This window comes from Notechis scutatus, chromosome Z (assembly GCF_049901735.1).
Source record: "Notechis scutatus isolate UNSWTSFEM ecotype Mainland chromosome Z, rNotScu1.2, whole genome shotgun sequence".
NCBI classification, from domain to species: Eukaryota; Metazoa; Chordata; class Lepidosauria; order Squamata; family Elapidae; genus Notechis; species Notechis scutatus.
In genome coordinates, this window is record NC_142025.1 from 10,769,612 (window position 1) to 10,793,924 (window position 24,313).

Sequence of the window (24,313 nt, forward strand, 5' to 3'; positions counted from 1 at the left end):
TCATGGAGGTCTGGATTTGGAGTTACACTCAAAATTAAAGTGGAAAAAATCACTACAGGCTGATCCAACTTTGATGTAATGTCCTTAAAACAAGTCAAAATGAGGCTCAGTAGTGTGTGTGGCCTCCACGTGCCTGTATAACCTCCCTACAATGCCTGGGCATGCGCCTGATGCGGTGGCGGATGGTCTCCTGAGGGATCTCCTCCCACACCTGGACTAAAGCATCCCCCAACACCTGGACAGTCTGTGGTGCAACGTGGCATTGGTGGATGGAGCGAGACATGATGTCCCAGATGTGCTCAATTGGATTCAGGTCTAGGGAATGGGCGGGCCAGTCCATAGCATCCATGCCTTCGTCTTGCAGGAACTGCTGACACACTCCAGCCATATGAGGTCTAGCATTGTCTTGCATTAGGAGGAACCCAGGGCCAACCGCACCAGCATATGATCTCACAAGGGGTCTGAGGAACTCATCTCGGTACCTAATGGCAGTCAGGCTACCTCTGGCGAGCACATGGAGGGCTGTGTGGCCCCCTAAAGAAATGCCACCCCACACCATTACTGACCCACTGCCAAACCAGTCATGCTGGAGGATGTTGCAGGCAGCAGAACATTCTCCACAGCATCTCCAGACCCTGTCACGTCTGTCACATGTGCTCATTGTGAACTTGCTTTCATCTGTGAAGAGCACAGGGTGCCAGTGGCGAATTTGCCAATCTTGGTGTTCTCTGGCAAATGCCAAACGTCCTGCATGGTGTTGGGCTGTAAGCACAACCTCCACCTGTGGACGTTGGGCCCTCATACCACCCTCATGGAGTCTGTTTCTGACTGTTTGAGCAGCCACATGCAGATTTGTGGCCCGCTGGAGGTCATTTTGCAAGGCTCTGGCGGTGCTCCTCCTGTCCCTCCTTCCACAAAGGCAGAGGTAGCGGTCCTGATGCTGGGTTGTTGCCCTCCTACGGCCTCCTCCACGTCTCCTGATGTACTGGCCTGTCTCCTGGTAGCGCCTCCATGCTCTGGACACTACACTGACAGATACAGAAAACGTTCTTGCTACAGCTCACATTGATGTGCCATCCTGGATGAGATGCACTACGTGAGCCACTTGTATGGGTTGTAGACTCTGTCTTGTGCACCGCCAGCATTCAAAAGTGACCAAACCATCAGCCAGAAAGCATAGGAACTGAGAAGTGGTCTGTGGTCACCACCTGCAGAACCACTCCTTTATTGGGGATGTCTTGCTAACTGCCTATGCTTTTCACCTGTTGTCTATTCCATTTGCACAACAGTATGTGAAATTGATTGTCAATCAGTGTTGCTACCTAAGTGGACAGTTTGATTTCACAGAAGTGTGATTGACTTGGAGTTACATTGTGTTGTTTAAGTGTTCCCTTTATTTTTTTGAGCAGTGTAATTTGTAGATAGGTAATTTAAGGATTAAACTCTCAAATGTAACTGCTATATGCACAGCAATTATGTAAATTACAATTATACATATAATATATCTACAAGATCTATAAGACTGTCCCACAGAGAGAAAATGTGTCTTATTGACAGTAGTTATCTACATTTAGTAAAGAGGAACCAAAGAAAATCAGTGATACAACCTTTATATGAATGCATATTGTTCTTTTATGTTAAGTACGGTAGTGCTTCCAATATTGTCAGTAATCAATTTCTAGAAGAGACAGGAAAATCTGAGAATATTTCCAAGATCTTGAAACTAGATTACAAGGGTTTTTGTCAAGCCAGAAAATATTTTCCTATCTAAGCAAGACAAGTGGTCAATATAGTATTGGTAAGTTCAATTCCATACATAATTTTTAATGAATTTGGAGAAAGGGAATACCTGGAAAATGATAGTTTTAATCAGAGGTGGGATTCTACCAGTTCGCACCTATTCGCTAGAACCGGTTGTTAACATTCTAAGCAGTTTGGAGAACCAGTTGTTAGAAGAAATTACTGGCCTAATCCTGTAAGGAAGGCAGGAAGGAAACATTCTGATGTTGCTTACAGAAACTGCCTCTCCGTTAACCCTTATTACGTTCTTGGTAGGACTAGACTTCCTGCCTCAGGATCTTCTCTGGAGTTTTCCCCCCTCTTTTGCTGGTACTTTACTTGTGTGGAGTGACCATTCAAAGTTACAATGGCACTGAAAAAAGTGACTTATGACCATTTTTCACACTTACGACTATTGCAGCATCCCCACAGTCTTGAGAGGCCAGGCGAGGAGATGTGTGCCTCAATGTGAGTGCCTCGGGTGGGCATGGCTTGGTGGCCAATAACATAACCACCAAGCCATGCCCACCCAGTCACATGACCACCAAGCCATGCCCACCACCTAAGCCACACCCACAGAACCGGTTGTTAAAAAATTGAATCCCACCCCTGGTTTTAGTGGATTTTTTTCTTATTATCATACTCCATTTTTATGGAAAGTTTTGCACATCATAACACAAGCAAATTCCATATTTATAGAATTTAGACTTTTTATGTTGGCAAGAATAAAAATATTTTCTTAGCTTTTCCTCTATAAGTGCTGTTGCTAATTGTCTTCATAGAAAAGTAATAACTATCATACATGTACAAAAATGGCCTTGATGGATCTGTTAAATTGTTGGAACTTATACATGGCTATCTACTAGCAATCAAGTACAATATGAAAATCTACTAGATTATTTGCTTGCAATGTTTTCAACACAATTCTCTTTTCAAGCAAGAAATCTACCCATGAACCTTGCTGTCCACTGTTCATATTTCAATTGTTTTTCAAGAGATTTGCACAAATTTTACATGTAACCCAGGAATGTCTATACAATATAGTCAAATAGTCAACAGAGTCAGTATGATATAGTGGTGAAGAGGCTGACATAAAAACTAGGGGACTGTAAGTTCTAGTCCCACCTTGGACATGAAAGCCAGCTTGATGATTGGCTTTGGACCAGTGGTAGGATTGAATTTTTTTTTACTACTGGTTCTGTGGGCGTGGCTTGGTGGGCATGGCAGGGGAAGGATACTGCAAAATGTCCATTCCCTCCCCACCCCACTAACCTGATTTCCAGCTTCGTTCTCCTGTGCAGAGCAACCAAAGAAGATCCAGCCAATCAGCTCGGACTCGGGAGGCAGAGAATAGATGGGGGGGACAGTCAGAGGTGGTATTTGCCGGTTCTCTGAACTACTCAAAATTTCCTCTACCGGTTCTCCAGAACTGGTCAGAACCTGCTGAATACTACCTCTGCTTGGACTACTCACTCCCTCTCAGTTCAATCCTTTTTATGGGAAAAACAGGAGGCAGATATGTTTGCTATCTTGAGTTGACATATAGATATAAACAAGTGGATAAAATAATCTAATAGTAAAAATAATGATCATGGCTGAGGCAGTACAACTGAATTTCCACATTTTTTATGAGATAGACATAAATATGAATAGATTCTTGATTAGTTGTAGATACTGCAACTTTACTAATTTTCTTAATCGTGCCCTTCAGGTATACCTGTTAAATACAGCTCATAAAGTAGACTTTTAAAAATCTCATTTTAATCTTTTTGTACCAAATAGTAGTAACAATTGTTTTACTGCTGCAAAGAGAAGCTGTGATCTTGCATGGATTGTTGGATTGTACCTCCTATATATGTGTTTGCCTTACAAGTTGTATATTGGCTATGCAAAAAGTTTCAAAATTCTATATAAAATATGGAATCTGGAAAAACATTTTTTCATATTGTCTAAAGGATATTTATGCTGGACTATCATTTAATATTGATATTAATAGCATTGATATTAATGCTCAAGGTTCGTTGGGCAGTCCGGTTTGAGCTTCTTCAGTGACAGACCGAAACCTCATCTCTGCGAGGCTTCGATCCGTGCTCGCCGCTGGAGCGCCCCGAGCTGGCTGGTTTCGGGGCTAAGCCACCCCATAAAGGTGGTGAAGAGGGGGGAGACTTCCTGCAGGGTTGAGGAGAGCCACATCTCTCCTCCCCAGCTGGCCATTACTCCCTTTCCCGAAGGCGGTTGCAGCGGTGGTCAGAAATGGCCACCACAAAGAAGAACTTGACCGGAAAAGAATGTACAGGAGGAAGATAAGAAGAGAAAGTTTTGGTTGACCAGTTCAAACAGTAAAAGCAACAAATAAGGTACCCTGGAATTAAAACTATTAAAAAACAATAACATTGTTCCCTAAGAAGATTTTTAAGCTGCGAAGGAGAGAGAAAAGGGAAAAGATTTGGGTTTTTTTTCCTTTTCCTATACTGACAGCTAAGACACTTAAGCAAGAAATTGGAAAAAATCCACTTTGACATCAATAGGCATTTAATGCTGAAAATAAAAAATCAAAGGGATAATAAAGATTTCTGGATAATTAAAAGCTTTTGAAAACAGGAAAGGAGAGAAAAAGAATAAAAGGGCAGGATCTGGAAGGGAGGAGACTGCCTGGAATTAAAAAAAGAACTTACAGCAAAATCTCAACAAGACTTCCAAAAGATACATTCTAACTGAAATATCGCAACAAAAACCCCATGAAGAGAAAGTCGAAAAAGAAATAAGAAGATATAACTCGGGACTATCTGGATTACTTGATGATTTCTGGATTCTTGGTTATTGTTTTGAATGTCTAAAATCAATCGGGTGGTTGTTTAAAACTGTTTAAAATAGCTCCACTTTTAGAAGAACTGAAAATGGAACTTAAAAAGTATAAAGAAGATGCACAAGAAGGGAGAGGTTATTTTGGCTTCATATTTCAGTTTTTAGAAATGGAGATTTGGAATTATGAAAAACAACAAGAAATGCCTGTAGAACAAGAACATTGTGACAAAGAAGAAGCCATTTTTAATGAACAAGTAATCTTAGATGGGGGGGGAGGAAAGGGAGGAAAGAGAATGGAAAGTTTAAGATTGGGAAAAACTATTCCAAAAAAAAAGTAGAGTGAAAAATAAGTATAAAATCAGAAAGCAACAGAAGAGGGAAATGCAGAAGAGAGAATTAGAAGTAGAGAGACAAGGGGGTAAAAAGGGGAGGGAGAAGATGAGAGGGAAGAAAAAAAGGAAAAGAAGTTATAAAGGACAGAAACAAAATATAGAGAAACGGGGCCTATTTAGAGATAATGGGTGAAAATTTAATGGAAAAAGGGATTCTGCAAAGGTACATAAGATAGTATGGTTATATTAGAAACAGAAATAATTTTAGAAAATATGAAACAATGTATGATTAAAATGTCTGATAAAATAGCTATCGTAATTCAGTGGAATGCTTGTCAATAAATAAATGTAACAAAAAGTATATTTAATGATTTATAAAACATATGTGAAGAGAAATAAGGGAAAAATTAATTATGGAGATTACATGTGTTTTTAAGGAAGTATGGTATTTAATTGAAAAGAAGTATTAAAGATGTTTAAGACTTTAATGATTATTAATGATAGAACTGAACTGGAATGGAATGAGGGTTTATAATTACATATATTTACAATCCTTTTTTAAAAAAAAGAATATAGTGTGTATTATAAGAATGTACCAAGCAGAATTCGATTGGAAGTTATGTATTATGTATTATATTGAAGGTCATAACCTTAAGGTATATATTGAAGTTTAAATAAGAGTTGAATGGATGTAATTAAAAGATATAAAGGTGTCATACTCCAATTAGTAACTACAGGAGAAAATTTGTTTAATGAGAAAAGATAATATGAAATTGAAACAGAACAGACAAAAGTATAAATATAATGATTTGAACTGAGATGAGATAATCAAAATAAAATTGAGAAAATTAAAAGAGGGGAACAACTATATAGAAAATGTAAAATAGTATAAGATATGGAATAGAATACAAAAAGGAGCATGAAATTGAGTTTTGTGTCTGTATAAAGAAGTTCAACCCGGGACCATGCTATTTTCAAAAAAGATGTTTTACTTGTATTTTGTATGTGTGAAAGCCCAAATAAAAATTTATTTTTTTAAAAAAAAGGTTTGTTGAGATACTTCCTTCTGTTTCTTGAAACTTTCGAATGGAAAAGGCCATCACAGACAGGCCCATCATACATGGTTACCCAACAAATGAGTTTTGAAAGAACTGCAGCAAAAAAACTGGCAATGGCAAAATCCAATACCAATAATATTATTTCTATAAGCTATAATATTGTTTTGTTCTTGCTGATTTTGATTATTTTAGACAGTTTCATTCTATGGCCAAGAGGCTACTATGGAGGCATATGAGGCAGCCACAAGAAATAGATGATGCCTGAACTACAAAAATATCAAGAGAAAGACTAAAAACATTGACTACCCTTTTACAGATGTACAGAAACAAATTACAGTGGAGTTTAGAAATACAACAAGAAAACAGCATCCAGATCAGCACTTGATAGTTTAATGTAATATAGTTATACTAATCCTTATAAGGTAAAACTCAAAGAAGAGACAACAATGAACTCCTAATTAATTTATGCCAGTAAAAGTCAATAAAAAACATAAACCATCTCAACATAATCAAGTAGAATTCCAAGCAGGATTCTGATAGGAAAACAATTTACAATCAAGACCATATTCCAGAATGTCTATAATCAAATCTAGAGTGCTTTGCTGTACCTTTTTTCAAGAAGGAAATTTAGTTGTCAATTTGTAGTACTTACCATATGTAGGTTATGGGAATTGTTAATTTTATAGCAAAAACATGGTTATGGCCTCTATACTCCAGACATAAAAACCTAATTGTAACCATTCTTCTGTGCTAGGCAATTATACAATTTGGAGATCACCAGGATCAAATATTCATTAAACAGTAAATATGTTTTTGCTTCATAAACAACATTATGCGTTCTCTTTCACTATTATATCGAAGATTCCCCTCCACTTAATTCAATTATTTCACAAATAAAGAAGTGTCAGGCATTTCTAACTGAATGAGAGATGCTACTTAAGATTTTCTATTTCAGCTACCACTACCTCTTCAAAAGCCTATTCATTAAACACCAATCTTCTGATGAGAAGAATTGTGCCTATCTTTCTAATTTAAAATATAGGTGGGAAATAGTTGCATTCAAAAATAAAGATTCTTACCTGCTATTCTGACAACATCAGCAGTGGTGATACCAAGATCATTTGGGTGTACTTTGAAGGTCACAGCTGGCCCCAACATGCTACAAAAAGGGATTAAATTAAGGAATTAATGCAAGAAATTGGTAGCCAAGAAAGATAAAACATATGTGTCCAAGGATAACCATGCCCTTTTTATTTCCTTTTTGAAACTAAATACATAGATATTTGAACTAAAACATGTAAATCATTTTAACTCTCTCACTAAAATTAGGGTTCACAAGTTCATTATTAAGGGGAAAAAACAGAATGCAGGGCCATCATGGTTCAATTTTTATTCATTACAAAACAAAAATCAATCTTGCCTTTAGTTATGGCATTCTCTGATGGACTCCTATCTAAGTATTAACCAGGTCTGATTCTGCTGAAATTGACAATAGCTTTTTAAAGAAGATACAATGACATCAAAATGATGCTATGTGTTTCAACAATAAAATAAGTTACTTTATAATAATGGTTATATGCCAAGTATTATGTATTCCTTGAATCATTTATTCAATGATATCATAAGGATGTTATGTCATGTTATGTTATATAGTCATTATAACTGTTGAGAAGAGTTCATTCATTTTTCACCATTGAATTTGAGACTCCCTGCCTGAGACAGGGACCAATTTTATTCCTTTTTAAGTGATGTTCTTTATTAGAATGTATTCACCTATACCTTAATGGTGAACCTATGGCATGCATGCCGGAAGTGGCACATAGAGCCACTTATGCCAGCACGTGAGAGGTCACCCGGAAGAGCACTACTGTGCATGCACGCATGCTGCCCACCCGACAACTGATTGTCAGGTATCTGGGGCGCATGCGTCGGGGATGTGGGGGTGTGGGAGATGCATGCGCATGTGCAGAGATGTGCAGGGCATGGGGGATCTCATGTGCATGCGCAGAGACACATGGCATGTGGGGGGAATCACATGTGCATGTGCAGAGACACGCGGTATGCTGGGGGGTCATGCACACATGTGGGGGACCCCACACGCATTGCCTTCTGGTTGCTGGCACGTGAATGTGAGCATGTGTGAGTGCATGCATATTTTTCAGCACGGGAGCCCAAAAAGGTTACCCACCACTGACCTATATCCATACAAGTGGAGGTCTCCCATTGATGTTTATAAGAAAAAAAGATACAGTAATGGATAGAACTGGACATGCTATCTTTTATTTACAAGTGGAGACATGATATAAAGAACTAGTGTCTCTAACTAAGAGGGATGGGCTTTTAAAAGTTCCAACCAGCCTAGAAGAGGCAATTGAGAGAAAACTATTCTAAATAATATTTTGCTGCATTAGCTTCTAACCTACTTAAACCAATGTGTCTTTCAGTGAACTTCCATGACTGAAATTGGACCTAAACTTTAAGTTTCTCCAGTCCTAAACTAAAACTTTACTCATTATACCACATAGACATGGAGTGAAATGCCGTGATACATTTCACTTCTGATCTTCAAAGCGTAGGAAGTTCGTTCTTAAAGAAAATATTGATAACACTATGTGTATCATGTGTTTATGATATCATATTTGGAAGAATTAAATATAGCTAAAACAAATGCTATCCATGAATTACAAATCTATAATTAAGTCACAATTGTTTATTTTACAGTCATCAAATTCTATGGTAAATAATTTCTGATTCTTGTATCGGAGCTCAGTATTAAAATCAATAAAAAGGGTATAATAGAACTAGAGTCTAGACATTATTTACATTTACAGCTAAAATATTTCTGTAGAATTTGGCTCGATATTTTTTTTTACCAAGTGAGTAAATTTCTAGTAATCATTTCCTGCACTGGAAAATAAAATAAGAGTCACCAGATTCAAGTACCTCAAAATACACTATATATGTGGCAAATAAGCCAGCCTCTAAGCTCTGTAAACTTTCATTGGAATATATACAATTTCCTTTTCTTTCCTCTCCTCTCCTTTCCTTTCCTATTGCTCTCCTTCCAATTAATTCCTAAACATTTCCCTCTCTGTTAATGGCATGCTAGTATAATTGAAGAAAACTGTTCATTTTTATGCCTTACTTTTATCAATCAACAATAGAAATAGAAAACAGTTTCCTCACCCAGATTGTTCTTCCTTTTTCAACTTCACCTCTCCCACCCTTGTTTTAGCAAATAATCAAAAGCTTCCAATATGCATTTCATTTATGGCTTTAATGGAAAGTTTAGAATGGAATGGAATGGAATAGAATAGAATAGAATAGAATAGAATAGAATAGAATAGAATAGAATAGAATAGAATAGAATAGAATAGAATAACAGAGTTTGAAGAGACCTTGGAGGTCTTCTAGTCCAACCCCTTGCCTAGGCAGAAAACCTTACACCACTTCAGACAAATGATTGTCCAACCTCCTCTTAAAAACTTCCAGTGTTTGACTATTCACGACTTCTGGAGGCAAGTTGTTCCACTGATTAAAAAAATTGAATCCCACCACCGTATCTAGTAGTAGGTTATGGTCTGCTTTATCAAATGCCTTACTGAAGTCCAAGTAAATTATATCGACAGCATTCTTCTGGTCAACTATTTTTGTCACTTTGTCAAATAATGCAATAAGATTAGTCTGGGATGATCTGTTTTTAACAAACCCATGTTGGCTTTTGGTTATTACTTTGTTTGCTTCTAGGTGTTTGCTGATTTGTTGCTTATCTTTTCCAGAATCTTCCCTGGTATTGAGGTCAGGCTGATAGGTTTGTAGTTTCCTGGATCTATTTTTTTCCTTTTTTGAAGATGGGAACTACATCAGCTTTTTTCCAGTCCTCTGGCAGTTCCCTAGCGCTCCACGGTCTTTGAAAGATATAGTTCAGTGGTTCTGAATGATTATTTTACCTCCATGTAGATACTGAACAGCAATGTAAAACATCGTGGCTATAAAATAATATTCAGAAGAGAGAATAATTGCATTTAAAATTAGATACATTATGTCCACTCTATGCTTAATTTAAATTCCATAACATATTAGGATAGTTACTAGAAAGTGGTATTGCAAGATTATTTTAACCCACAATGTTTTACATTGCTGTTCAGTATTTATATAAAGATTCAGAATGTGGAGGTAATGTCTTCAGAATACAGATGATACTAAGCTCTATTTACTTTTTACTCAAATCAGGCAAAGCTGTGCAAATGCTTGGCATCTGTTTGCAAGGTATGGTTTATCACTTATTAAAGGTAACAGTTCCCCTTTCCAGTCATGGCTAGGGAGAAGTGCTCACCACCATTTCCTAATTAAGAGAGACAGTATTCCATGGTCATGACACTGGCATTACTATACACCAAGGTACAAAGAATGATATTCTATACCAACCAAAGTGATACCTACTTCTCTCCTCACCTTTGTTTTCAAACTTCTAGGTTGAAAGGAGCTGGGGCAAGGAACAGGAGCAGTGGTGGTATGCTACTGGTTTGGCCTGGTTCACCCGAACCAGTAGTAAAAATTGCTAGCGGTTTGGCCAAACCGGTAGTTAAAAAAAGCCCACCACGATCATCTGAGAGGAGAAAGAAGAGAAAAGCAAAAGATAGGCCCTCCCATCCAGCCCTGCCCTTTTCTCTTTTTTCTCCTCTCAGATGATTGGCACTGCAGGCCTCAGCTGGTGTGTGGAAAGCTGCGTATGAGCTAGGTGCGTACACTCATGATCACTGACCCAGTAGTGAAACAGCTAGGATCTCACTGCTGAACAGGAGCTCACATGATCACATGATGCTCAAATCTCTAGCCCAGTCTGTTAGCTTTCCAGCTGACAAGCTTAGCGTCTTTAACCCCTAAGTCATCACAGCCTCTTATTTATTACTTGGGTAGTCAACCTGATGCCCTTTATCCAAAAGGAAAGATTTACCCACCAGATTCTCATAATGAATCTCTACTATGGAAGAGGTTAACCAACCATACAAGGGCCAATAAACTGAAGCTGAATTCAGGCATGTCAGAGTTTCTGTATATAGATAATTCTCAGGTTAGTAATTAGGAAGTCAGCTTATTATATATAATGTAGGGACAAATGAATGGTTTGAGAATCTTTCTAATTCCAGTCAAATTACAGAGGGGCTCAGGGACAAGGAATACTCTGTCTAGTTTCAGTTTATTCTTCATCTATTTCCCACTGGTAAAATATATTCTAAAAACTTCACAATTGGATTACTACAGTATTCTTTACTTAGAACTACCAGTAATCATGTTCAAAAACTGATGTAAAGCACATGTTCGTTTGCTAATTTAATTGCAGTTCTTAACTGCATTTAATTGTTGTTCTCAAAGAACTACACAGGTGTGAAGTACTAAAGGTAATTCAAGAAACTGATGTGAGTTTATGAAACCTTAACTGGCCCAGAATGTGTAGCGTCCTGGAGCCTAGTTATACTGTACTGATGTGCAAGAGCTGATGGTTAGATTTGCTGAATTTTGTGAGACAGTTGAAAGCAGAGCAGAATTGTAACACCCAACACACTGTTCAGCAGTTTGACAGTAGTGCAATGAAGCCAGCTGAACCAGTTGGTATACATTTATAAGCACACCACTGTTCAGGATCCAGGTGTTTAAAAGAGCTCTTCCCAGAATATCACCCAGTCTTCCTCATAGTTCTACTAAAGGATCTAGATCAGAGCTCAGCAGACAAAAGTGCTACAGAATTCCATTTGTGAGCATGAAAATCTTCCTCTGTTAGTATTCAATTCTTAGTGATCACATAGGTAAACATACTCAAGGTTCAGTGGTGGTATTCAACCAGTTTGGCCCGTTTCTGGCGAGCTAGTAGGAGCAATGGGCAGCAGAGACCGAACCTGTTCTCTCCACCACTCTGCTTTTGGGCCCACCCACCTGCCTGGGCTCCCATACTCACTTTTATCTGCTGAATTTGAAGTGCAGCTGCTTTGTGCGGCACAGAATAGTGCCACGCGGCAGCTGCTGAAACAACCGGGATCGTGCAGGCTTGCAGGAGGCGAGTTAGAACGCCTCTTCCCCTGTGCAAAGTGTGCATTTGGCATGTGGATGCATGCAAAGTGTGTACATGTGCACAAAGCATGCCCACCAAGCCAAGCCCACCGAACCAGTGGCAACAATATTTGAATCCCACCACTGTCAAGGTTGATATGTTCTGAACCTGGCTATTTAGATTTTCCCCATGATACAACCAGCACCACTATACAGTAGTTAAATTTATCTATCTTGCTACTGATTATCCTTTGTATTTATTTCGTTTTTCTCAGCATTATAGACTTTTCACATTATGTGCCCAGAATATGATAACAGAGCCTGATCGTTTGTGTCCCGAGTGAGAATTCTGGATTGATTTGTCCTATAATCTGTTTGTTTGGGAAGGGGGTTGCTATCCCTGACATTCTCATAATATATAAAGCACAATCCTTTTTTCTATCAACATACTGCTAGCATATCTGTCACCAGTCCCATTAGTTTCCTCCACCTGGCATCACTAATATCAACAGCATATACTCTAGAAAAAAATCTTATGAATTCAAAATTCCCTAGCTTGCATACTGTAGATAGTTTTGTTAATGCTAAAAAGAAATAATATCATGAGATTATTATGAAATTATAGTTTACTTATTTCTAGTGTCTAAATGTGGTTTCAAGGTTATTTTCTCAAATAATTTTACATTACAGTAAAATTATTACAAAACTCATTATAACCAAAAGCATGTTATCTCCATGTCAGCCATGTTTTAATTTTGAATAGAAAAAAAAACTTTGGAAGTTTTAGCCATACATTGCTAGTCAGGGGTGGGATTCTACAGGTTCGCACCTATTCACTGGAACCGGTTGTTAACATTCTAAGGAGTCCGGAGAACCGGTTGTTAGAAGAAATTACTGGCCTAATCCTGTAAGGAAGGCAGGAAGGAAACATTCTGGTGTTGCTTACAGAAACTGCCTTTCTGTTAACCCTTATTACATTCTTGGCAGGACTAGACTTCCTGTCTCTGGAACTTCTCTGGAGTTTTTTTCCTCCTTTGCTGGTACTTTGTTTGTGTGGAGTGACCATTCAAAGTTACAATGGCACTGAAAAAAGTGACTTATGACCGTTTTTCACACTTACGACTGTTGCAGCATCCCCACAGTCATGAGAGGCCAGGTGAGGAGATGCGTACCTCGATGTGAGTGATGTTGAGTTGACCACACCCAACCAGTCACATGGCCATCAACTAAGCTATGCCCACAGAACCGGTTGTTAAAAAATTTGAATCCCACCCCTGCTGCTAATATATAATTAGTTAATTTGTATAAAAAAGTCATTTATATTAATTTGAAATTCTTCATTCTCCATTTCTCTTTAAGCAGTGCAGCAATGTTAGCATTAGCATTCGCCTAATTCTATCGTGCAATGGAAGAATATGAGTTTCTCATCAATGACCAAATTGAAAAGCAAGATAACGAATGGGGAGCATGGGTGCACAATCAATAGAAAATTGTTTGCATCATTTCAGTCATAGAGCCACAATTAAATTTATAAATGAGACCACTTTAAGTACTTATAGATTATGGATTGAATCTCAGATGACCACACTTCTTGTCATGTGGTTCCTCATTAATAAAATATAAAGGAAGATTGTAGTCAAATGAAGTGACTGCTATACGCTCTAGTGGAAAAGAATTTAAGAAGTATATACTGTAGAGAAAGCTAAATTCCAGAAGGAAGAATTATAGGCAGAAGGAAATAACATGACTTTAAAATTATATCTTCAAATGTCAAGATTAGATAAGAAACGATCTAATCAGCTTCTTCTGTTCTGAAGAGTTATTCAGATATGTGTGTACCTCTCTCTCCCTCTCCCCCCTCTCTTTCTTTCTCTCTCTCTCTGTGCATGTGTGTGTGTGTGTTTCTATTCATCTGACACCATGGAGTGTGTAAAATCATTTCTAATTATCTAGAAAAATATGAAGGACTTATAGTAAGTATTGGGTAAGTAGATATTTCATGTTTAATTAAATGTCAGTTAGTTTTCTTGCTAAAATGATAGCAATTTGGATAGTGAATTTTTTAGATTGTATATTAAGAACTGTGGAATTTCACTTACATCATGAAACAATTTAATACAATCTCTTTAGCCAAAAATAAATAATACACATATATTCACTTTTCGTACTTCTAAATATGGACTTGATGCAAGGAAAAAGAGAAAGAGAATATAGCCAGTGACAAATATGATGGATTTAACTGGAGATGGATGCAATACTGGAAGCCATAAACAAGTTGGAGACAGATATTTATAGAGAAAGTCTTGTGATGAATAAGAGTTGACACTAACTTGTCAGCATATAATCAATAAATCAACAAAAACATACATGTTTCCTTTTGAAACATGTTTTTATTCTTTCTAAAATATTGCTTATTTCTATTAGATTTTACAACTAAGTAAAATTAGCAAAATTATTTTACAAAATAGCAACAGCACTGAGACTTAAGTACCACTTCTCAGTGTTTTACAGCCCTCTCTAAGTGGTTTACAGAGTCAGCCCAACAATCTGAGTTCTCATTTACCAACCTTGAAATAATGGGAGGCTGAAACCTTCAGCTGGTGAGTATCAAACTGCTTAACTGCTGGCAGCCGGCAGTCAGCAGAATTAGCTGCAGTACTGCATTCTAACCACTGGGCCACCACAGCTCTTAAATATAAGAAAATTTCAATTTTGGCTTTAACTATTCTAATAGATTGCCAGTAATTTCTAGTCATGTTGATTTTTCTAATTTGTAACTTCTTATAGCAATAGCACTTAGACTTATATACTGCTTTATAGTGCTTTACACCCCTCTGTAAGCGGTTTACAGAGTCAGCCTATTGCCCTCGACAATTTGGGTCCTCATTTTACCCACCTCGGAAGGATGGAAGGCTGAGTCAACCTTGAGCCTGGTGAGATTCAATCTGCCAAACTGCAGTGGGAGTAGCTTGCAGTACTGCACTCTAACCACTGCACCAATGAGGCTCATATTATAGCTACACATTGCGTTTGAAGGATGGAGAAAATGAGCTTTTCACAATCAGAATACTTATTGATATAATGGTTCATATATTGCTTTTAGAAGTGGCATATCTCATAAAACCAGCTTTTTTGTTTCAAAAGTTATTGTTCTTGTGCCTTGTTGATAGGCATATGATTGACCACTATTAGGAACAATTAGGCCAGTTTTAGGAACCATCAATAGAAACAAAACTATGGGCTAGCCAGATTTTTTTTTTTTAATTCAAGGACTCTTCCTACATTCTCGTATTGCAACCAGGTTTTATGTATGCTTTGCAAATACTGGTTTAAAATACATCTTGCCTTTCTAGTGATAAAGATTTCTTGCAATCTTGCATGGACCATTCTACAGTTCAGATCAATCAAATTTCTGCACATTTGATATGCAAACATACAGCTTTTCCCCCTTTACATCTTCTTCCAGACTGAGTTGAAAGGGGCAATCAAATAACATCAGTAACAGATTTCAGTAGATTTCAACAAGGTACTTTAGTTTTTCAATTTGGACCTCATAAATGATGAAAAATTCTGCATGGTCTTTTTTCATGTGTTGTCTTATTATACAGTAAAAGCATTACTGTATTTTGAACTGCTCAATTCTCACCTCAAATACTGTTTATGTCTGGAGAGAACATTGTAAGAAAAAGCCGTATTTAAGAAGAATAGTCACAAGATTTATAATAAGTGTGCAATGCGTTATTAAAAACAGACAGGAGAACACTGAGTCTATACAGAGAGAATATGATAGCATTTTTCAAGCATTTGAAAGGATATCGTTAATATTATTGTTGATATATTTGTTATTCCACATTGTAAGATGCAAACTCTCACTGGCTACTAGGGAAATCGCACTAAAACTAAGAATTATTCAACAACCTTGTTTTTCTTCTGTGAAGACTGAAGATGAGAAACATACATTTTTCTATGCACACACCAAATCTATTTATTAAATAACCTATCTTTATATCCTATTACATTGCAATCAAACAACAGAGGCCACAGGTATTCACAATTCAATTATAATATTAGAGCTATCATCCTTTTTGCCTGCTTGCATATTTATATCATGTTAATATCTCTTTAATGATCTCTAATAATTTAATACAAATAATGGAATTTGTTTTACACATAAAATGGTATCTATTACCTCAATAAATTAACCACACCAATATTTTAATAAAAAGCACCAAAGCAGAAGCAGTTAATGGCAATAGAGACTGTAACACAAATCTTAGCAATACTCTTTCTTCTATCAAACATCCAATATATGAAATACTTTTTTTGAAAAGTTTCAAATCTATGGAGTATAAATATCTGTAGGCAAGGGTGGGATTCAAATTTTTTTAACAACCGGTTCTGTGGGCATGGCTTAGTTGGTGGGCGTGGCTTGGTGGTCATATGATTGGGTGGGCATGGCTTGGTGGTCATGCTATTGACTGGGCGTGGCCAACACAATATCATTCACATCAAGGCATGCATCTCCTCACCTGGCCTCTCAAGACTGTGGGATGCTGCAACAGTCGTAAGTGTGAAAAATGGTCATAAGTCACTTTTTTCAGTGCCATTGTAACTTTGAATGGTAACTGCACACAAGCAAAGTACCAGTAAAGGAGGGGGGAAAAACTTCAGAGACGTTCCTGAGACAGGAAGTCTAGTCCTGCCAAGAATGTAATAAGGGTTAACAGAGAGGCAGTTTCTGTAAGCAACACCAGAATGTTTCCTTCCTGTCTTCCTTACAGGATTAGGCCAGTAATTTCTTCTAACAACCAGTTCTCCGAACTGCTAAGAATGTTAAAAAACGGTTCTAATGAATAGGTGCGAACTGGTAGAATCCCACCCCTGTCTGTAGGCTTTACTAATAACCCTATTCAGCAAGACAACTGAAAAAGCAGACTAAATCTTATACAATAATAAATATACTCTAAGGTACAACAAGACTGTTGTTTTTGATACAAAAGATGAGTACCTATTTGGAAACATTTGCAAGATCGTTGAAAGCATTATGGACTGTTCAGGAACGTATGTACAATAGTCTTCTCTTATTTATGTTGATAGATATATTGCATAGATTTTATTTTAAACTAATCTCAGATTTGAAATGTCTGTAAACTATTTCTCTTCTGCCAGTTTATTCTTGAAGCATATGATAGCAGCAAGAAGAATGAAAGTGCTTTCCTGTTTTGTATTGATTGGACATCCAGTATTTGTCTTGTGTTTTGTTACTAGCTGTAGTAAGATCACAATCAGGCCATGTTGATTATCTAAACAGTGATACTCTTTTCCTAACTCTGTCACTTATACCTACTACATTTCTATCAAGGTAAACCAAATTATGCCAAGAGCAGAAAGGAAGTACGAAATAATAAGCTCAATAAAAATTAAAGGCAAGAGATATAAAAAAGAAAATTAAATCAAATTTAAATCAATACTGTTCACCATACTTCTCCATATCATTCTATCTATTGCTGTTTCTTCAACATTCATACACCATTTCATTGCCTTTTGTTTTTTAAACTTCTCACCTTTCCTTTTGAAAAAATCTATTTAATTCCATCTAGCCATGCCTTTTTTTAATCTTTCTCTTCCTGTCAACCCATTCAATTTCCTTCACATACTTGTTTTGTAATTCAATTCTCATATCTCTCTATGTGACCAAACCATTACAATATACATATTTTGTATTGGTCATTCACTTTTGTAAATTTTGTAAAAATAAATATAAATTTAATCGGTATTAGTTCATCCTTAATGTTATTTCTCTTTGCTTTACTATAGACACTTCTTAAACAACCTATTCCCATGGAGTTCTTTTATTTGTATTTGTACTTGTATTTTTCCTGACACACCCAATTCTCAATTCCAAATAATAGGGTGGATAGATGCATGCTTTTTATTGCAAGATGCACTTGCTGGAAACCATCCTCAGGAAACTTCTCTCTACTGGAATAACTGGAATATACCCTACTGAACTCCATCTTCCTAGACATACAATTCACAATGGAAAAACAAATGACTAGACAGTTACCATTATTAGATATGCTTGTCAACAGCAAGGAAGATGGAAGTCTAGGAATTACAGTTTATTGCAATGCCGCCAACTTTCCACACATTCTTAGTTTCAACAGTAACCATCCACTGCCACACAAAAAAAGTTGTGTCAGAACACACTATATAGTAGGATGAGAACCTACGATAGTATCCTGCAAGTTAAACAGAGAAAAGGTACCTATGTGAACAATTCAGGCAGAATGGGTACCCACAATCATTTATTACAAGATGACTGTGCAACACGCAAAGGAGAGAAAGGAAGAAAGAAGTTACAAGACCAATTATGTGGCATACCCTGCCATACATCAAGACATTTTGGAAGTAGTAGAATGAAGCTTCTGAGATTTGCAAGTGGACATCGCACAATGCCTAGAGGCTACCATACAAGGACAAATCATGCATTGCAAAGATCGCCAGGAGGTGGGAAATACTTCTAATATAATCTACCAGATCTCCTTTGTTATTGTCCTTATGACTACCATGTTTCCCTGAAAATAAGACCCAGCCCCCACTGCCCTGGCCCCAGCCCAGCCCAGCCAGACTCCCCACCCCTGGCATGTGCATAAGAGGCAGTGAGCACACAGGGGGCGATGATGTCTGGCAGCAGTTGTAGCCCTTCAGCCCCTTGGTCAGCGCACTGTGGGACTGAGCAGCCCAGGTGAGCCATTGCCCCCTGTTCATTCGCTGCCTCCTGTGATGGCCAAATACCTCCAGGGATGACAATTTTAACTAGGGCTTATTTTGGGGGTATGAATAGTCTGAAAAAACATAATGCTAGGGCTTATTTTCTGGTTGGGTCTTATTTTGGGGAAAACACAGTATATAGGACAGACAAGGAGAATGCTAACCATCATATTGCAAGAACATAAGTGAGTGGTTAGACTAGGAGACCCAAACTCATTGGTAGCCTCACATTGCAATGAACAAGGACATACATTCAATGTTGTAGTTTCTAAGATTGTTGATTGTGCTGGTGGGCAATTACCAGCACAGGGGTAATTATTGAAGCCTGAGAAACAGGCACTTTCTCAGTCAACAGAAGTGCTAATTTACCACTAGCTTATCAGGTATTTAGGAACTGAGGGCTTGGCAGCACAAGGAAACAACAGCCAATTGCCTGCTATCAACACTCCAATCAACCAATAGGTAGGCACACATAAATATGACTCACAGAATAACCCAAAGCACATATTCCAGTAAAGAGTACTGTAGTTCCTTGAGGATAGGTTCCAACTCAAGTTTGAAAGCTCAGATGACTAAACCTCTGGTCCCAGTGACCGACCAGATTGGATGTTGCAACATTATCCTGGGACGCACATATTTACCTTCATTCATGCTTTTTATTTACTTCTTTTGACAAATATTTATTCCTTACAATGGACTATATGTAATCTATTATCTTTCTAGTAGCATTCCAGATCACAATGTATCACCATTTTCTATACAAAAAACTGAGAAAGGTGGTTATCTCCACAGTCAACAAAGAAAAATTGAACACTTGTTGGAGAGATATAACATAAAAGATTGTATTACTGCTCCAACACCTTTGAGTACAGATTTTCTTAGACACTAATATTTATAGCATTTATTTCAGCCCCATTCTTATACTGTATGTAACACTATCACAATCTCCAAAAGTACTGGAAGCCAATGCCTGCCTGCCTGCCTGCCTGAATAAATGAATGGATGGGTGAATGAATGAATGGATGAATGGATGGATGAATGGATGGATGGATGAATAGATGAATGGATGAATGGATGAATGGATAAAACAAAACATTCCTTCCAGCATTCACTCACATTCTCTCCCTAAATCATTTCATTGTTTTAATTTTGAATTCCATTCACTCTGCTGGAAGCTCCTTGTTTAGTTATTTTCACACACTTTAAAAATATTTTTATTATTATTTCCATTGAAATAATAAAATAATAAAACTGCTCTGCATTTTCTGTCTTGTTTATTCTTAATCTTTCCTTCCTCTCTGACTTACATTTTTTTGGCTATATGTATATGTATATGTATATATATGTTTTCTTAAGTTTTCATGGTACTTATATGTATGGTATTCAGCTTTGCTCGGGTATTTTCACGTCATTGTAGTTGTGCTTTTTAAAGTTGTAGCGTTTTAGAATCTCATCTGCCATCATCAGGCTTCTGTATTGTGTTCGTCTGACCAACACAATACAGAAACCTGATGATGGCAGATGAGATTCTGCCAAAACGCTACAACTTTAAAAGCACAACTACACGACGTGGGAAAATACCAGCAAAATAAATATATATATATATATATATATATATATATATATATATATATATATATATATATATATATATATATATATATATATATATATATATATATATATATATATAGTATTCAGCTTTGCTCGGGTATTTTCTTTGCTGGGTATATATATATATGTGTGTGTGTGTGTGTGTGTGTATGTATATGTGTGTGTGTATGTATGTATATATGTGTGTGTGTGTGTGTGTGTGTGTGTGTGTGTGTGTGTGTATACAGTATTTTTTATATTTTTTCAACATTTTTTCTTACATAAATTTCTTCCTCATCATCAGCCTCTCTCTCTCTCATTATTATTTTATCTAGCATCCTTTCTCAAATTTCCTATTAACTCCACACATTTCAGAGGCACGCTGTTGGTAATTCTTTTCATTCTGTTCCAAGAAGCTTTTACATTCTCCTTTCTTATATCTACTTTCCATTTATTCTCAAGGGAAATCAATCTATCTTCTATTACTTTTTCATACAGGATTCCTTTTTTTTAAAACAGTAGTCCTTTACTTTTCTTCAGTTTTATTTTTCCCTTTTCTTCCATGTCTATGTTTTCACTAAAATCCATTCTTGACACTCAGATCCAGAACCTCTAATCCCTTTCCATTCTTATTTCAGTTTTTTTATCAGACAATCAAGTCAGTCATGCTTTTAGATTAATATTTTTATTTGCAATGCATACTTATGAATAAACATATTCTTAAACCACATATTCAAAACAAAATACATTTTAAAAATAGATACTCACTAAGCAATCACTATTAGCATTCATTTTTATTTTCCAAATGACTTATTTTTATATGCTCCCTATCTCAACCATATATTTATGATTTTTAACAAAATATCACCCCACACCCCAATCACCTATATTAGGTATATAATTTTTCCAAAAACTCATTCTTAGTTTTTCTATTACTGCCATTCACTAGAGCAGTGGTAGTCAACCTTTTTATACCTACTGCCCACTTTTGTACTCTGTTAGTTGTAAAAATTTTCTCTAACTGCCCACCGGTTCCACAGTAATGGTGATTTATAAAGTAGGGGACAAAACCCCTACCGCCCAACATGAAAGCTGGAACACCCACTAGTGGGCGGGAGGGATCAGGTTGAAAATTCTACCACTGCACTAGAGCATAACAAACAACTATCACCAACTAATGAATTCCTATTTTCATAACTATCCATAATCAAGACAATATCAATTCATATTTACTGACATACATTTATTTATTTATTTATTTTATTTATTTTATTTTGTCAAGTGATTATAAGATAACAGGTATAAGTATAAAAATAGGTATGAATACATGAAATGGATACTCATAAGAAAAATAAAAATAAACAATAGGACAGGGACAGTAGGCACATTGGTGCACTTATGCACGCCCCCTACAGACCTCTTAGGAAAGGGGTGAAGTCAATAGTAGACAGTTTAAGGTTAAAGTTTTTGGGGTTTGGGGAAGAAACCACAGAGTCAGGTAGAGTATTCCAGACATTGACCACTCTGTTGCTGAAGTCATATTTCCTGCAATCAAGTTTGGTGCGGTTTACCTTGAGTTTGTATATATTGTTTGGTCTTGTATTGTTATGGTTGAAACTGAAGTATTCATTGACAGGTAGGACATTGCAATGTATGATTTTATATACTATACTCAGATTGGACCGAAGGTGATGTAGTTCTAGGTTGTCTAGGTCTAGAATTTCAAGTCTGGTGGCATAAGGTATTCTGCAACGAGTAGAGGAATGGAGAACTCTTCTTGTGAAATATTACTGGACTTTCTCAACTGTATTAATATCAGATACGTAATGCGGGTTCCAGACTGATGAGCTGCATTCAAGTATTGGTCAAGCAAATGTTTTGTATGCTCTAGTTATTAGTGTGATATTACCAGAGAAAAAGCTACGCAGGATTAGGTTAACAACTCTTAATGCCTTTTTGGCTATGTAGTTACAGTGGGCTCAAGCACTTAGATCATTAGAGATGAGTACTTCAAGATCCTTGACAGAGTTTGGATCATCAACAAGGTCTTGACGATTCAGCTTGTATTTTATTTTCTGATTTTTTTTCCAATATGTAAGACAGAGCATTTATTTGTTGAGATTTGAAGTTGCCATTTGTTTGACCATTCTGTCAAGGTCTTTTTCAAGGGTAGCAGTATGGTGGTGTTGAATAGCTTTACATCATTGGCGAAGAGATTAATGTGATCACAGAAGTCATTTATGTAGAGTATGAAAAGAGTTGGTCCTAGAACACTGCCTTGGGGGACACCACTGTTGACAGGTACAGAATTTGATAGGACGCTTCCAATTTTGACCATTTGTTGCCTGTTTGACAGGAATGCCTCAATCCATTTATGCAGGTGTCCAGAGATACCATAAGATTTAAGTTTTAGGAGTAGTTTGTCATGTACCACTGAATCAAAGACTTTACAGAAGTCTATGTAGATTGCATCTATTGTTTTGGTCTGATTGAGTTGTGTAGTCGATATGTTTTTGCAGTATAAGATTACAGGATAATTTTTTTCTGAAACCAAATTGTTTGTTAGAGAGTAGGTTGTTTGTCTCTAAGTGGAGGATAATGGATTGGTTAATAATTGATTCCATGACTTTACAGGTGACACAGCATAAAGAGATTTGTCTGTAATTTTCAACTAGGCTGGGGATGACCATGGCCAGTGACCATAGGTTAGGCAAGGAGCTGGTCCTGAAAGATTTTTTAAAGATTATGCTTAGAGGTTCAGCTATGGCAGTGGCTAGCTTTTTTAAGAAGTAGGCACATATTCCGTCCGGTCCAATAGATAGAGATGGTTTTAGATTGCGTAGTGCTTTTTCAACATTGTCTTCTGTAAAATCAATATGTATTAGATCATTGTAGTCATCTGTGGTTCGACTAGGAAATACTGGGCATGATACATTGCTGTTTACAAATACTGAGCCAAAGAATGTGTTAAAGAGGTTGACTTTAATGGTGTCGTCGTTGCAGTCTTTACCATTAGGTCCTTTCAGGGGTGGGATGGACCTTGAGTCTTTTAGTTTGTTGTTTACAAAATTGTAGAAAGCGCAGGTATATTATTGCCTTTTATACATAATTAAACTGCACCTTCACCTCATTGCATCTACTTAATTTCACAAAATTACATTATTCATATTTATTACATTTTTCTCCTTTCTCTTAGTTTCACAGATATACAACATATCTATTTTTCATTAATTATGTTGTTTGAATTCCATTTTAGATATTTTACATTTATATACTGTATACATTTAATATACTGCACACATTTAATATATTGCATATAGTGACTATTGATTTATGGTTTGTTTTTTATCCACCAACCAAAATTATGCTGTTTGAATCGGTCAGCCTTATAAATTTCAAGATTAAATAAGAATTCATGCTTTTTAGCAGGAATTTCTCTTCCTCAATCGTATCATATTCCATCTAACTTTCTCCATTGCTTTGGTTGATTAAGGCTTTCACATAATACTGTTCATTAATACAAGTGAAGATTAAGTTATCAGATATAGTTGTAGTGATCCCACAAGTAGCATTTCATAACAATGTTAAAGGCTGCGTTCTCTTCACTGATGATGTAAAGCTATTCAACACCACAGACAATACTGCTACCCTCCAAAAAGACCTTGACTATGTATCAGAATGGTCAAACAAATGGCAACTTCAAATCTCAACAAATAAATGCTCTGTCTTACATATTGGGGGGAAAAATCAGAAAATAAAATACAGGCTGAATAGTCAAGACCTTGTTGATGATCCAAACTCTGTCAAGGATCTTGGAGTACTCATCTCTAATGATCTAAGTGCTAGAGCCCACTGTAACTACATAGCCAAAAAGGCGCTAAGAGTTGTTAATCTAATCTTACATAGCTTTTTCTCTGGTAATAT

The 24,313-nt window shown here is 36.7% G+C and overlaps 1 protein-coding gene across 3 annotated transcripts in view; it reads right to left on the reverse strand.

Annotated features, from left to right (window-relative positions):
* Nucleotides 1-24,313, reverse strand: part of PTPRN2 (protein tyrosine phosphatase receptor type N2) — a 753,919-nt gene that overhangs the window by 448,068 nt on the left and 281,538 nt on the right. For all 3 annotated transcript variants that reach the window (XM_087946244.1, XM_087946246.1, XM_087946245.1), the window contains one exon: nucleotides 7,054-7,133. In XM_087946244.1, coding sequence (XP_087802370.1) covers nucleotides 7,054-7,133 — 80 coding nt within the window. The remainder of the gene's footprint in view (nucleotides 1-7,053; nucleotides 7,134-24,313) is intronic.